General features: G+C 39.8%; 1 protein-coding gene across 1 annotated transcript in view; it reads left to right on the top strand.

Moving 5' to 3' along the window:
• The first annotated feature begins 1,339 nt into the window (after positions 1 to 1,339).
• The window catches only part of ldlrad3 (low density lipoprotein receptor class A domain containing 3), a 76,276-nt gene continuing 62,843 nt past the window's right edge, over positions 1,340 to 14,772 (top strand). The window contains exons 1-2 of the mRNA XM_034141173.1: positions 1,340 to 1,463; positions 1,569 to 1,682. Of these exons, the coding sequence (XP_033997064.1) occupies positions 1,628 to 1,682 (55 nt within the window). The 5' untranslated portion in view covers positions 1,340 to 1,463; positions 1,569 to 1,627. The remainder of the gene's footprint in view (positions 1,464 to 1,568; positions 1,683 to 14,772) is intronic.

Here is a 14,772-nt window from a genome sequence, read left to right on the forward strand (position 1 = left end):
GAAGGGAGGGCAGTTTTAATTATTTCTACTAGTGTTTAAAAAAGTGTACATGATGTATATCCAATCATGTTGGTGTTGGTGCCAAAAACAGTTAGCCAGTGTTTGGAACAACCCTATTTCTTATGTTATGTTTTCCATTTTCAGCATTTTCAGAGGACATTTTTTCAATACAGTTGACTGTTAGGTCTCGCTGGCTATGTTGTAGGATAAATATTGTCTCAAAACTGCTGGATGAGCTTGGATATTTGTAATGCTTTTTAGATAATTTCAGAGATAAAGTGAGCTGGATGTGCATGGAAAATGGCTTTGAATGGTTGAAGCTAAAACAATAAAAAATAATAATAACAATAACATGGACTACCCCTATGATGTAATATTTCAACAGTTTAAAGTCCAATAGCTGGATCATTAATAAAATGGTTGCTTATTTGTCTTTGAAGGAAACGAAAGGTAAACACTCCAGATGTAAGGTGACTACTACTGTCATGGATCACCATAAATTACCAAGGAGGTTGAACTGACTCCTCCTTTGGACTTGTATTGATTTATCATTAATGTGTATGTCCTCATTTATGTGTGTGCTCAATACAACAACAAAAAATGAAATAATGAGATTAAATAATCACTCTTATTTGATATTAAGCCTAAATTACAGATAAGGTGCAATAGACTAGATGTGTAAAATGTACGCTCACATAGCCTAAGTAAAAATTAAGTTTGCACAATATCTCTTTGCATTAAGTGTTTGTAATACTTAACTACTGAACTCGTAGAAACCGATACGGACATCATTATAAAAGGCCTATAAGAACCACAGAGGGGTAAGGTTTTCATAATAAACCATAATGAGGTTCACAAATAATCTCATATTATAGGCTAAATGTTAATTCTGTTATCTGTCTGTTTGGTTATCTTTCACTTTCCTTGTTAGATTGTTTAATTGTTTGAAACAATACTCCCTTGCAGAGTTGTATGGTATTTCTTAGGGAAAGTAGTTTGTAAATGGTCTTCTTCCAGGCCTTCAAAGGCCTATTCATATTAGGCTAGAAAAAAATAAGCTTTGACGCTCACATAGCTGGAGGTTCTGTCCCTAATGTCCCCAATTCCACTAATGTTTCGCCTGTGTCTGTGGTGAATATCCGTAGGTGAAATAACATTTTGGCTAACTTCGCTTCGGAGTAACGGTGCAGTCAAACATGGTTTTGCCAGAGGGGACCCTTAGAGGTTCCTAATCCTAGCCCGCAGATTGGGAACCGCTGTCCCGAAGTGGACCGACCTCTGCTCTGCGCCTCTCTGCCTCCGACTCCGCCTCCCTCAGCACCAACACACGAGCGACCGACTCCCCAGCCTGCCTGCCGCCGCCACCCCGAAGCCCCTCCAGCTAAAGCCTGTAGACCTTCCCACTGCAAAAACCGGACTCCATACTTTTGTCCCAACGCGAACCCACTACTCTCACGCCAAATGTACCGTTGTTTTGTCGGATGGGGAAAACGAGTCCAACTTATAAGTGAGCTACAATAGGCAGTAGTGGAGCTGTGTCGGATAAGTTTTTTTTTCTTTGCCCACAGTTTTCGGCCCCGCGGTGGGGCAGGACAACAAGGGCAGGCCGGGGGGAAACTGAGACCGTATGATGTGGATCTGGTACCTTCTGCTGGGTTCGGGGTCAGGCTCAAGAACTGTTGGTAAGTGTTTAGAAGCACACGGAAACTAATGTTGTTGTCACAGCGCCGTCACGCTTACTGGTGGGTTACACGAAGGGGGGCAATGTAAAATCTTTTGAAGTGTTCTCTGAAACTGTTACACGCTTCGGTTCGGATGTTTGCTTTATTTCTACGAGTAAAAGCATATATGCAAAAACGTATTGAAGCAACTTATATGAGCAAAAGTTAGCCGACCTTCATTTATATCGACTGAACGGGTTTTGTCTGGGAATTGGGAGTTGCAGCAGCCGTGTGAGCAGTTTTAGAGTTTTTCCGTGCATGACGAATGGGAGCATGTCCCCTTCACTTCTGAGTTAGAATAGTTTTGCTACTGACACCCTCCATGACTATATCCTTGTACTGTATGTTTTACTGCGATGGGGTTATAGTCTCCTCTGGGTTAGGTTATGACCGAGGGGTTGTTGACAGGACAGTGTTGACAAGTCAATCTGTCCAGCCCCGCCATGGCAGCTGGTGCCCGGTGGAGGACACTTAATACAAAGGACTTCCAGTCTGCACTTTACCCCTTTTTAACCATACAGCTTTAGTTTGGAGCTGGTATTCCAATCAATCACATATCCTCTGGATATGTCAGTGTGCTGAAAAGCTAACTATCCATTTCATTGATGAGCTGCAGTGAATAATTAATTGAATGAGAAACACGTGTGTGATAATCAGTGATTCCGAGGTAACAGCCTCGAAGTGTGTGTAATTATGATAATGAAGTAAGAAACTATTTGTATGGTAATAGAGAAAATGCTGTCCTTTCCTCTTAAAATAACTACTTTCAAATAGCCTAGATATATATAAGGCTCAACATGTGTGAAGTAGGTTACAACTGCTAATTGTAGCATATTGATACCAATTTTAGATGTATGCCTGATGAACACATACAGCCCAATAGTTTATTTACACATAAAGAGCTGCTTTATCAATTAGATAATATTCCTTCGATGTGTGTTCAACATTTATTGTCTCACATGAGGACTTTTATGGAGAGAAGTCAAAGCATTTAGCTATGACACTTTCCTGTCAAAATGGTTAACTTATGTCACATATTGAGTACTTCCTAATGAGCTCCATTATTACTGCAGGTGCATTGGATTGGTATATAGCTGAAACAGCTCCTGGTACTATATGGAGGTTTTGACATGTCACTGTAGGGAAGGCACAGGTTTAAGCAATGCGAATATTGATGGCTTAACTTTCTTTAGCCTACCTAGATTGGTTTTGTGGTCCTGACATTGTGCATACTTGAAGCTCCCTGTCACACTTCCATGGCTTACTGAGACACTCAAATAGACAGAACCATTGTGAATGTTATTAGTACATAACACCTGTGCTGTTTCTGCTGTGACAAGTTATGCTTGAAAAAAAAGCCTATTGCTGCAATTTTAGTTTTAGGATATGCCTGAAAATGCCTGTGCACTATGTAAACAAATCCAAGACTGCTGAATTGTTTTCATTTTTTCATCATATCATTTTAACACTTATTATTGAACACAAGTAGCACACATCTGGTAAGTGTGTTCTGTCTTCCACATGGCAAGCATGTGCATGTGAACATGTTTTTTTGTCAGTGCAAGTGAAGTGTAAATATCATTGTCATGTGTTGACTGCCAAAACCCACCTTCCTTTGCTCTATTGGAGCATGTACACGTGATTGATTCCAGAAATGTTCTCCTATAATATTATTGTAGTTTGTTTTCTTCAGTATTCCATAGGTGTTGTCGGCTCTGAATAAACAAATTGTGCATCAGCCTTTTATTAGCTTATCACCTGACTAGAGGAATAATACTATCTATTATTCTAGACTGTGTCTGTGTGTATGCTGGTACCAAGCCAGTTCTCCTTTGACAGGACATTGCTACTGGTATATTCCAACTTACAAAGTAATTTTTTTTATTTACAGGCCAGTCATGAATACAGGTCTCATATATTTTTTATCTATTTTGGTCTTTGGGTCGCAATACCTTTTTTATTACAAATATAATCACAGAATTGACATTGATATGGTGACCGGAAATTACATTGGCAGTTATCTTCACCATGCAATAACTCTGTTTCTAAATGGTCAACAAATGCTAAAATGTCATGTTAAAAAGTCACAGCACAGTTAACATTAGTTTGCATGCTGTGAACAATGGACAGTCTGCAGTCCACAATTTGTATTATTAAACCTGTCAATGAAAGTAAGCCTTGCAGATCAGACAAATAAGGTCTACTACTGTATGACTATGGCTTTGATACTGATACCAATATTTCGTTTTTTTCCCTAGCTTCTACTTCACATCCTTAACGAGGCGTATAGTATACAGGATCATGCATCAGCTGGCCAAAGCAAATTGTAAGACTAGAAAGACAGTAACATGTTTTACTACATTTTGTAAACTTGCCAAAAATATCTGGGTAAGATGGACACCTTAAAAAATAATAACGTTTTTCACAGCATGGGCACTCTTAGTTTCCCTTTTAAAACTTCATCTGTATTATTAGATTTATAATTTGTTAGTTTTTGTACATGTCTCAAAACAAATGATAGGTGCTCAAAACCTGTGTTCCAGTGTAAGTACAGCATCTGTCCTATGAGATCAAACCCAGTGAAGGCCACTCTTTATACTCCCATTCAGAAGATGACTTAGACTTTGATTTGAGCTGGACTGGACTTCTAGCCTTGCACTCACTCTAAGCTGCAAATGATAAATCAGTGCTAATATGCAACATGATATTCATACACTACCCACTGACAATGGAATGTTGCAATGCAGTAACTAACAGGACACGTTTATGGTATTGTGGTGTGCAGCCTGAAATGATATTTAAGCTGTTCATCTTGTCTGTTTGGCCAAGTACCAGGGGAAATATTTATGTAAATGAATTTAGGTACAATGTTTGAAAGATGAATTAGCTTTGCAGCGGTTATTTCTCCCTACACTCTGGGATGATTATTGCTTGTTAAAGGTCATCATTGTGATATATATGGCAACTTTCCTAATGTTTGATTGCATTACAATACCAGGCTCTTTAGCTCGATTTTCCTTTAATTCAACGTTTTTTTTTTTTTACAGCTATATAAAATATTTTCTTTATCAAACCCTTGCTTCCTGCAATCCCAGTTCATAAGCTTTAATATCGGTGATCATTACATTTTATTTATAGAAGCCTAAGTACCAACACAATGCAATACTGTCTTTACCCTTGTTTTCATGTGTTTAAGATTACATTTTACATTTGTATTAACATCCTCTCATTACAAGATTTTTGTATCCATTTAAACTGAATACGTAATCTCACAGAGCTCTGAAAGTCCATGTCTTACTTCCATGAGGAATTTAAGAAGAAACCTTCATGCCTCACATGTTGCTGTTATGCTCACTAAGCACAAGTATTCCGGGGTTTTTCACAAGCTAGCCTTGCCCAGCCCAACTGTACTGTACTATACTATCTACAAAAAAACAATTACAAATGCAATATCTGAGAGTCTAAGAGACCATGTGCACACTTTCTCATCTCTTTAACGCCTCAGTAGGACAACTGATAGTCACACTAAATTGTATCCTCAATCAACATAAAAGTGCGCTCCATTACCTGCTCTCTTTGACGATTACCAGCCCACACACAGGCCAGGTGGTCGGATATTTGTATTCATGACCAAAGACCGAGTATTCAGGTCATTTCTCCCAAAGAACAGGGAGATTGTCTCCTGGTTATGATGCTTTGTATTTCTGCAATCTGGCTTCCCAGAGACAGGCCAGTTGGCCCAAAAAGCCCTGTGTCTATGCCTATCTTTGCGTGTCTTTGGAACACGAAACAGAGAGAGAAATAGTTGTGTTTTTGCGCTGGCTGACACGGTTGATATGCTTCCAGCAATAGTCACACAGAGAAGGCCAGGGATTGAGGAGGGCCAGCGTGGCTTTAGTTCCCATAGTTGTTAAACAAAGCCACATGACTGGAGTCACGTTGCAGTCTATGATAACAGTGGAGCTTTAACTACTACTGGCACATATTGTGTGGATTCTGCTTCATTATTGATAAGTCAAATGTAACAACACACCAGTAAAGCATCTTGTACAATGTAGGATCTTTCACCATTAGGTGTGAGTCATAATGTACTTTTGTCTATACGGGATTGAAGGTTTCGGTGTCCATTCTCTTTGAGCATTCCCACTCTTTAAGTCATGTGGCTAAATGTTTCATGAACCCTGGGATATTATAGATCCAGCTAGACAGAGAGAAACAGAGCGGTGTAAAATGTACTGGAAAAAGTTAGACAGCCAATTACACATTGACTTTTTGATTGATCTTTACTAATTTGCCATGCAGTGATGCAGAAGGTTTGTTGATCCCTGATGGTTGCCTACTATTGATCCACCACGTCCTTGGTTGCAGAGATCAAACTTGAGACTTGGAAAAATCTGCTTATTTCCTGAAGAAAGTACTTTTTAGTACACTTGGCATTAGGTTTTTGCATTTTGTCCCCTTTAGAATTCATGACACTTTTGCTTTTCACCAAATATAGTGTTCAGTCAGCACTTTCCTCAGTACATTGTCTACTATCTATAGTTATTCCCAGTGGAGGTAACCAGGAGGACAGTTTGGACTGGACATTGATTTTTACTGTCTACAGTTCCAGTCCAAGGGTAACTTGAGATGTGCTGAGATTTTTGTTTTCAAGTTAAGCAAAGAAGCAGATTGGAGCATTTTTAGATTGCTGCTGTCTGTCAGTGCCTTGGTATAGTGTGCAGGAGGCCTGACATGACACAGATAACACCAAGTCTCTTTCCGTTTCTTGAATTTGTATGAAGGTTTTGGCGTCAGGCATGGGCTTAGACATTTTTATAGCCGTCTTAGTGTAATTGACCCATCTTCTTTCCCATTAATTTTTTTTTCTTTGCTTCTTCTGGTTTCAAGCGTGCTCTCATGGAAATGCATGCCCACTTGCTCCGGGCAGCACATACAATTTGTGATGGGGAGCTGTTTTGAGTAAAACATTTTGATGCTCTGTCCGAATGATTTTCGACATTTGCTTCTCAAAAACAGCTCTTCAGGGTAACGTCTAGATCATTTCAGGGTTGCAGTGAATGCGAGAGTAAGGCTATATGAGAGAGATGCCAAAGAGGACAGGAGATTTACCTATTAATGTCAAGTCTTACAGCGGACTGTCAAATATAAATAATGTAATTTCTCTTTTCGTTTTCCTGGAGAAGGGATGTAACTTTTAAAAAACATTATTTGTTTGAGCCTTTGGCCCTAAGATCAATTCAAACAGCTTCTCTCTCCTCAGATAACTAAGATAGTTTTACAGTTTAGAATAAACAACACCCTGTACATGACATGATAGTGGAGCTGCAGTATTCCATTCTCTCTAAAGCAGCAAACCATTCACCAGAAGCAGCAAGGAATAATGGGGCAGAAGCAAAAGTTAATTTCAATTAACCATGACTGAAAGGATGGAAAAATGTAATGACGTTACCAATCACATCTGACATTATTTGTGTATTTAATGTCAATTAAGTAATTTTACTGATGAAATAAGATGGTTTCAGATGCAGGGTGTACGTCACTTGCAATACTTCAGCAACCACAGAACCAAGCAGTAAACTACGTGACTCATCTGCACAGAAGGGAAGGTTTGGGACCCACCAAGGGTAGGGCTGCTCGATTATGGCAAAAATCATAATCTCGATTATTTGGGTCAATAATTGCTATCACGATTATTAAAAACGATTATCCATTTACTTTGAAAACATCCATTTATTGAAAAAAAAATTGTGAACAGTATGTTTTTAACAGTTGATTACCCTGAACTTCATAATTCAACTGAAAAACCAATAAAACAATAATTAAAAATAAATAAATAAAAATAAATAAATAATCGTTTTATTTCGATTATGTTGTTTTCATAATCGTTGCAAGCCAAAATCGTAATTGCGATTAAAATACGATGAATTGAGCAGCCCTAACCAAGGGTCCCCTTTTTATAATATTACATTGTAATTGTACAATATGTAACACAGACATCTTGTGTCAATTTGATTAAATCTCAATAACAAACTTCAGGTACTTTCAAAAAGTTGTAAATACTGAACGGGAGTTTAAGATGTGTCCCAGATCAGGAGATGTGTCCTCAGAAAGACAGTCCACCGTTAAAGAATATCCGACCAGTCCTGAGATGTGCAGAGGATTTCCTGCCACTAATACTTTTATTCAATAACTATGGACACAGAACATGTTATTGTTGTAGCCTATAGGCAGCTATAAACTGAGATTCTGCTTAAACAATATGAAGGTTATTAAACAACTTCTTGTTTATCAAGTTGTTGCATTTTATAGTTTAAGAAAACCTATAACCTAAATCAGAAATCTATAAGAAGACTTATCAGTCTGAAATGAAAGCAGTAGTCTAATAGGGTCATGGTGTCAGGCTGGTCAGTCTATAATTTTAATCCTTCAGAAATATTTGACCTTGAAGCTGTTGATATGTTTTGTTGAATTCAGTCTGAGCATGCAGTCTTTGGAGAAATCAAACTTTAAATTGATATGCAGCTATGGAGTTATAGATTGTTTTCTTTAAAGCTTACACAGCACATTTGCTCATTTATGTCCCGGCCGGTCACCTTGGATTCCCCACTTCTATCTTCAACACGGTGCTTCCTCTGAGAGCAGAACGACCCGCTGCATGTGTCCCCTGTGTTGCTTTGCCTGCTGTCAGAGAGGGAGCGGGCCCTGGCAGGCTGACAGCTGGCCCCCCCACTGTCCCCCGTGATCAGTGCTGTTCTGTGTCTCACAGCCACCGTGGCAGCCAGTGTGCACACTGACAGGCTATTTTGGACTTACATTCCAGCATTCCACTGTCAAACCAAACAAACAGCACCTTAAAGGTCAACAACAATGCAGAGAAAAATGCAGAAAGCATTAGGGGCTACTGATCCTCGCTGATGCACTAAATAGACTATGGCCCTGGAAAAAGTATGAAAAGTCTCAGCAACATTAAGGATCTCTTATTGATTGATTCTTTATATATGCCACAAAAGAGAAATTAATTGGAAAGTAAAATAGATTAGTAATATTTGGTGCCTGTTAAAAAGGAGATGCTGCTTAAAAATGTCCCTTTTGTGTTTTATGAGTTTTATACATTGTTGTGTTCTTTTTAGTGTGTTTATCTTCCTTACTTTCCAATGCTTTATCCTGGGCGTAGGGAGATTATACATATCAGCTGCCAAATGCCTGCGGTTATGATTATGAGGTACGGAAGTTTTGTGTGGATACACCTTTAACCTCATGCATAATTGTTTTGTAATTGTGATACAGCTCTGGCAGTTTCATCATCCATGCGAGTGGCCGAACTCCATCCACCGGTTTTGGATGCTGTAATTAGATGCAATTCTCCAAACATCTAATCATGAGTAAATTGGTTATTTTGACTCGACACAGTTGTCTTGATTGCAATCACAAAGACTTGTTTTTCCTGTTTCTATCCTTCATGTTTCAAGTGTGATAACTAATGAATTCACTGTCCTATGTGACACATATTGTAATTGTTCTAATACAGGGTGTCCGCGGGGTCTTAAAAAGTATTAAAAGTTGATAAATCAATTTAGCGAAAATTAAGGCTATTAAAAAGTATTAAAAAGTATTAAACGGCATTTTCCAAGGTATTACATTTTGTAGCTTGTTTTCAATTAGTATATAAATTGTCCAAAGAGGTTGTATTCTAAAGTGTGCCTGAATGTAATCATTGCGTAGGTGTGTAGTGTGATTCTGTGTAGTTTATTTATGGCATCCCGTTGGATTTGACGTCATCTGAACAGGACATCGCCCGCTCACTGCTTGATAGCGCGCGAAGGTCCGTTTACGCCGGTTGTTAAGCAACATCGTTATGGGGAAATGCAAGTTTGCGTCCAAATGGTTGGAAGATAAGGAGGAAGGACAATCAATACTGTATATAGTAAATGTGAGGTAAAGTGTGTCGCCGATGTAACCGGTTAAAACTCGAAGTGGCGATGAGGTCTTAAAATGTATGGAAAGGGTCTTAAAAAAGGTCTTAAAAGGTATTACATTTGACTTCAGGATTCCTGCATATACCCTGTAATATCATTGCTGCAAATGAATTCATCTGCAAGATTAGATTAATCTTTGGGATTACAGAGACCTTTTCCTAGGAATATGTGTCTCCTTCTAAAACACAACACAGTGATTTAGAATTGCTTAATAGGTCAGGAGTAAACTCTAAATCCAAGACTTATGCAACAAAAAATGCTGGCTCATGAAACAAGCCATTTGCCGAATTGAAACTTACAATTATAATTAAGGTGCCGTAGAGTGTGACATTTCAATGATATGCAGACTGCACTACATTTTCTTTTGCCCCCTCTGAACCAAAGAGTCGAAGCTGTATGTCTTATTGATCGTAATCTGATTATTTTCCACATTTAAGTGTGAAGATTGCTTGCAATAGTTGAGCCAGGAAGATTTTTGCATGCGGCAATGTGTCTAGTTTGAGAAACCTTTTTCTGAGAGCGCAAGTATTTGGCCAGGCATGACGGAGTGATGATATGAAACAGATAAACCCTCAGTTTCTCCAATATCCATTCCTGTCCATGGGAAAAGTGTAATGGATTGATGTGACCCGCCCTTCTCTTGGACCAGATTGACATTTATTTGGCAGAGCCAATGGAATTCTCTTCACCTATTATTGCGTGCCCAGTCACACGGAAACACTCCAGATTTAGCAACCTCTCAGGTGAAATTCCAATCTAGTGATGTGAAGGCTATTACGCACTTGAGGCTACTCCTCCAGACCAGTGCATAAATGAACAAATAAGATCAATCTCAATTCGGCTGACTTGAAATAATTGCCTATTTGTCACAATTAATTTCAGAGCTTCGACTCAAGACCCCTTGATATTGATATTGAATTTCCCATTATTACATACCTGAGAACCTGCTTATTAAATGGAGCTGAATCCAAAGAATTAGTCTCTGTGTTAAATGGATGATAAAAGGGTCAAGGCAAGCAGGGATAATTTGAAGTCTGTTTGAAGGAGGTGAGGCGGCACACAGTTAGGAAGTTAATGTGTGAAAGGACACATGACTTTACCTCTGTGTTGTCAAAAACATGGCTTAACCCCTTGAGCTGTCAGCCCCTTGCTTAAAGTGCACTCTCTTTGATTCCCCATGCGTATTCTCTCTCTCTCTCTCTTCTCGTGTGTGTGTGTGTGTGTGTGTGTGTGTGTGTGTGTGTGTGTGTGTGTGTGTGTGTGTGTGTGTGTGTGTGTGTGTGTGTGTGTGTGTGTGTGTGTGTGTGTGTGTGTGTGTGGTGTGTGTGTGTGTGTGTGTGTGTGTGTGTGTGTGTGTGTGTGTGTGTGTGTGTGTGTGTGTGTGTGTGTGTGTGTGTGTGTGTGTGTGTGTGTGTGTGTGTGTGTGTGTGTGTGTGTGTGTGTGTGTGTGTGTGTGTGTGTGTGTGTGTGTGTGTGTGTGTGTGTGTGTGTGTGTGTGTGTGTGTGTGTGTGTGTGTGAATGCACAATATATACAAAGGGTAATCCTCTCTTGGATAGGGACCAGGGGAGGCGAGGCGAGGCGCTCATCTTCACAGGAACTAATCACCTGATCCCGCCTGCTGTTTACAGAGGCAGTCTCGCCAGCCAAAATCAAATGCAAAACCCATGTTAATTGCCTTAATGCCGCTTCCCTGTCAACCATGGCTTGGCAGAAGCCCTAGGCCACAAAATGAATTCTTTACACTTGTTCAATGAATACCAGGAGAGAATAGGGCTCCTGCTCCTCAGGAATAGAAAGCAGAAACCCAATCTTTCACTGTATATTTTTTAGGGAAAGCAGAATAGAGTGGAGGGCAGATGAAAGAAGAGCAGGGTTTGTTTTGGAATGGCGGAGAGGACAGGAAGTTCAGGCCTGGCTTAGGTCATTATTGGGCTACAGCCATTAGTCTTGCCAGGGTCTACTTTGTCAAAGATTGTAATTGAGTCCATCTCTGTGCAGCCTTCTCTAATGAGAAGCTGCAGGCCTTAGATTTGACTAATTTCTTCAATGCCCAGGACGATATGTCAGCCCGGCCGCCCCGCGCCTAATGACTCCGGATACTAAATGAAGGATTGGTGAGTTTCCCAGTCTGATGGAGCTTTGTATTAATGCACTTCAAAAGTTAGTCCACTCTGGAGACTTGTGTAATGAAATTCCAAGGCTTTTGATGTCTTGACAGTGTGCTGCGACGCGGTTCAAAAGTGAAGGGAATTGTACGGTATATATTTGTAATTAGGCAAGAATATTTAATTAACTCCTGCCTTATTCCATGAAAGATAATATAATGTACCATGTAATATATTTTAATGAAATAAAAAAAGAATCAAGACCAACTAGTCTTCTCCTTTGTATAGATGTAAGAGATAGTGTCCTTGTACAGTTTTGCAGCTAGGAAAACAACATACTGTAAACCTACAAAAGCTAAAACTATTATAGGGGTTATAATTGCTTATTTGAAATACAAAATAATAATAATTTACTAAACAAAGCTATTATCTTAATACATTTTGGTGTTTATTAGTGTGAATTAAACTAACGTGAAATGGCCAAAATGCAAAAATGGTAATGTCCATATATAGACAATGTATGTGGACAGTCAATGTCCATAATTCAGTACAAAATAAAACAGGTGTTGTGATTTTTCAATTCATCTAAATTTCACAAGTGACAATTCTAAGGTGATAAATGTGCACAGAAAAAAGAATCAACCATAAAATGCTTCTGCAATAACTGGTTGCTATTTGAGATCCCATGACCTGCTTGTGATGTCAACGCCGCCCCCAATAAAATCAAAAATGTGTTGTACAAAAAATAGTGAAGCTGGTTAACATCACATTTCACCCTCATGTGATTCTCATCTCCACCGTGTCCGCCAAGGGTCAGGATCTCATCTGTCCTGAAGGAGCAGCACAGCGACTGATTATGATGGATTATCAGAGATTCCTCCTTGACTGACCTCAGTGTAGAAAAACTCATAACTATTACACAAAAGTGCACACTTAGGAGTGGAAAGAAGGACTATTCATCCAAGTACACACATACAGATCATACACCCACACATGAACACACATACACTGTTAGTTAGGAGTGAATACACACAGTTCACTACAAAAAAGTACAAGCAGAACTCAGATCAGCACCAGTGAGAGTCTGGAACCAAACCCAATTATCTTACCACAAGCTCACATGAAAGTGAATAAACCCACCAAGAAAAACAAACCTTCTAAAACCAAGCTCAAACAGGGGGAGCTGCTTTTAGAAGAATGCCATTTGTTTTCATTTGGTCTGGTGTCTTTGCCGGTTTCATGCAGAGCCTTTCCAGCAATACATCTCTGTCAGGTTAGCCGTCTCCGCACCACAACCACCACCAACCATTGTTCCATTACCAAAGACCACACCGGTGTAGCTGCAGTGAAGAAAAATTAGGTGTATGGCGCTAATGCCCATGCTGATTGATGCTCATTTACGTGGTCAACAAGCCGCTAAAGCAGCACCTTTTTGTCCTGGTTGGTAATGAAGCAAGGGCCATCAGAAACGATTGAATTGTCAGAATAAGAATGTCGGATAAGAAAGTGATATTGACCCAGCAGAATCTATAAAGGGGTCAAGGTGCCGCTGCTCTCAGCGTGAGTCTGCATGTGATATGTAGCAGCAGCAGCACGACTTGTTACGCAGTGAAAAGGAAATGATGTTCATAGCCCAATGAGCGCATGCAGCTTTTTTCAATGCAGTGTGAGAGTACGTTTTAACCATTACCATGACAACATTAAGGTCTGTGTGTGAGTAAGTCTAACAGGATTACGGGTCTGAGTAATGCAGATAATCTCTCAAAGGGGAAGTGAAGCCAGATGATGCAGGCTCAACAGCAAAGATGAATAAAGTGGAAACCAGGAGACACAACGGGGGGCTGTCGACACCGCCGTTGCGTAGACATGGATGTAAATGAACAAATAGTCTATGTGCGACTGCACACACAGTCTAACACATTAACCCTCAGAAAAACACGTCTACCTCACATGCACTTTCTACAGAGCAGACAGAGATTAACCTAACAGAGAGTATAAGGAAATGAGACTCCATGCTGTGAACTCATTGCCCCAACTGTAATTACCAGTTTGAAAGATAGCTTACCTAGTACGCTCCTGACCTTTCTCATCACCGTTCATGTCTTTTCCTGTCACATTGCTTCTATGTCTGAGTTGGCCTTTTACCGACAGCACATAGACTTAAATCTTGCAATGACCTTTAGTTACACCATCAGCTGCCACGCTGAAAACTATTCACACACTTGCTAAACGAAGGCCCTCCATTTGACTTATTCCCATTTTGACTCATTACCATTTGGTTGAGTAGATATTATATTATACAGAGAAAATGAGAGACGTGACAGATAAAGAGGAAGAGACAGAGAGCACAGGCAACGGCCACTGGCACTTTCCCTCATCTGCATTCTGTTGAAATAAACATTTCCATTGTAGTGCCCCAAATCATTCCCCCCTCACCCCTTCTCCTTAATGTAGTGTCTCTATCTCAAATCCCTCTTTTTCTTCTCCCTCTCACCTTGTGCTCCCTTTCTGTTCCTCTCACGCTGCCTTTGTCCCAGTTTTTATGGCAGATAAAGTTCATTCACACTGATGTTCAACCCCTGCAGTGACTCCATGGCCTGGCTACACAATTAGGAGCTCATTACTTGCTAATACATAGACTAGAAGACAGACAAAGGCAGAATGTGCCTTTTTTGGTGAGCGCTCGCTGCTTCCATCATTTTATCTATCCCTCTCCCCAGGCGCTTTTTAAGTAAAAGAGTGCAACTTCTCTTCCTCCTCCTCCTTCCCGCTCCTCTCATCATACCCTCAGTACGTCTTCTCCTCTGCATAATGAGCCTTACTCTTCCTCGAAGAATTAATAGTTCAATTTCCATCTCTCCATCTTGCTACTTTGAAATTAAATATGCTGTACTCTCGTCTCAACTCCTATAGCGATGGCATTTGAGTTGCTGGGATTCATTTTCTTGAATAAAACTAGCCACCA

This window comes from Trematomus bernacchii, unplaced genomic scaffold (genome assembly GCF_902827165.1).
Source record: "Trematomus bernacchii unplaced genomic scaffold, fTreBer1.1, whole genome shotgun sequence".
Classification (NCBI taxonomy): domain Eukaryota; kingdom Metazoa; phylum Chordata; class Actinopteri; order Perciformes; family Nototheniidae; genus Trematomus; species Trematomus bernacchii.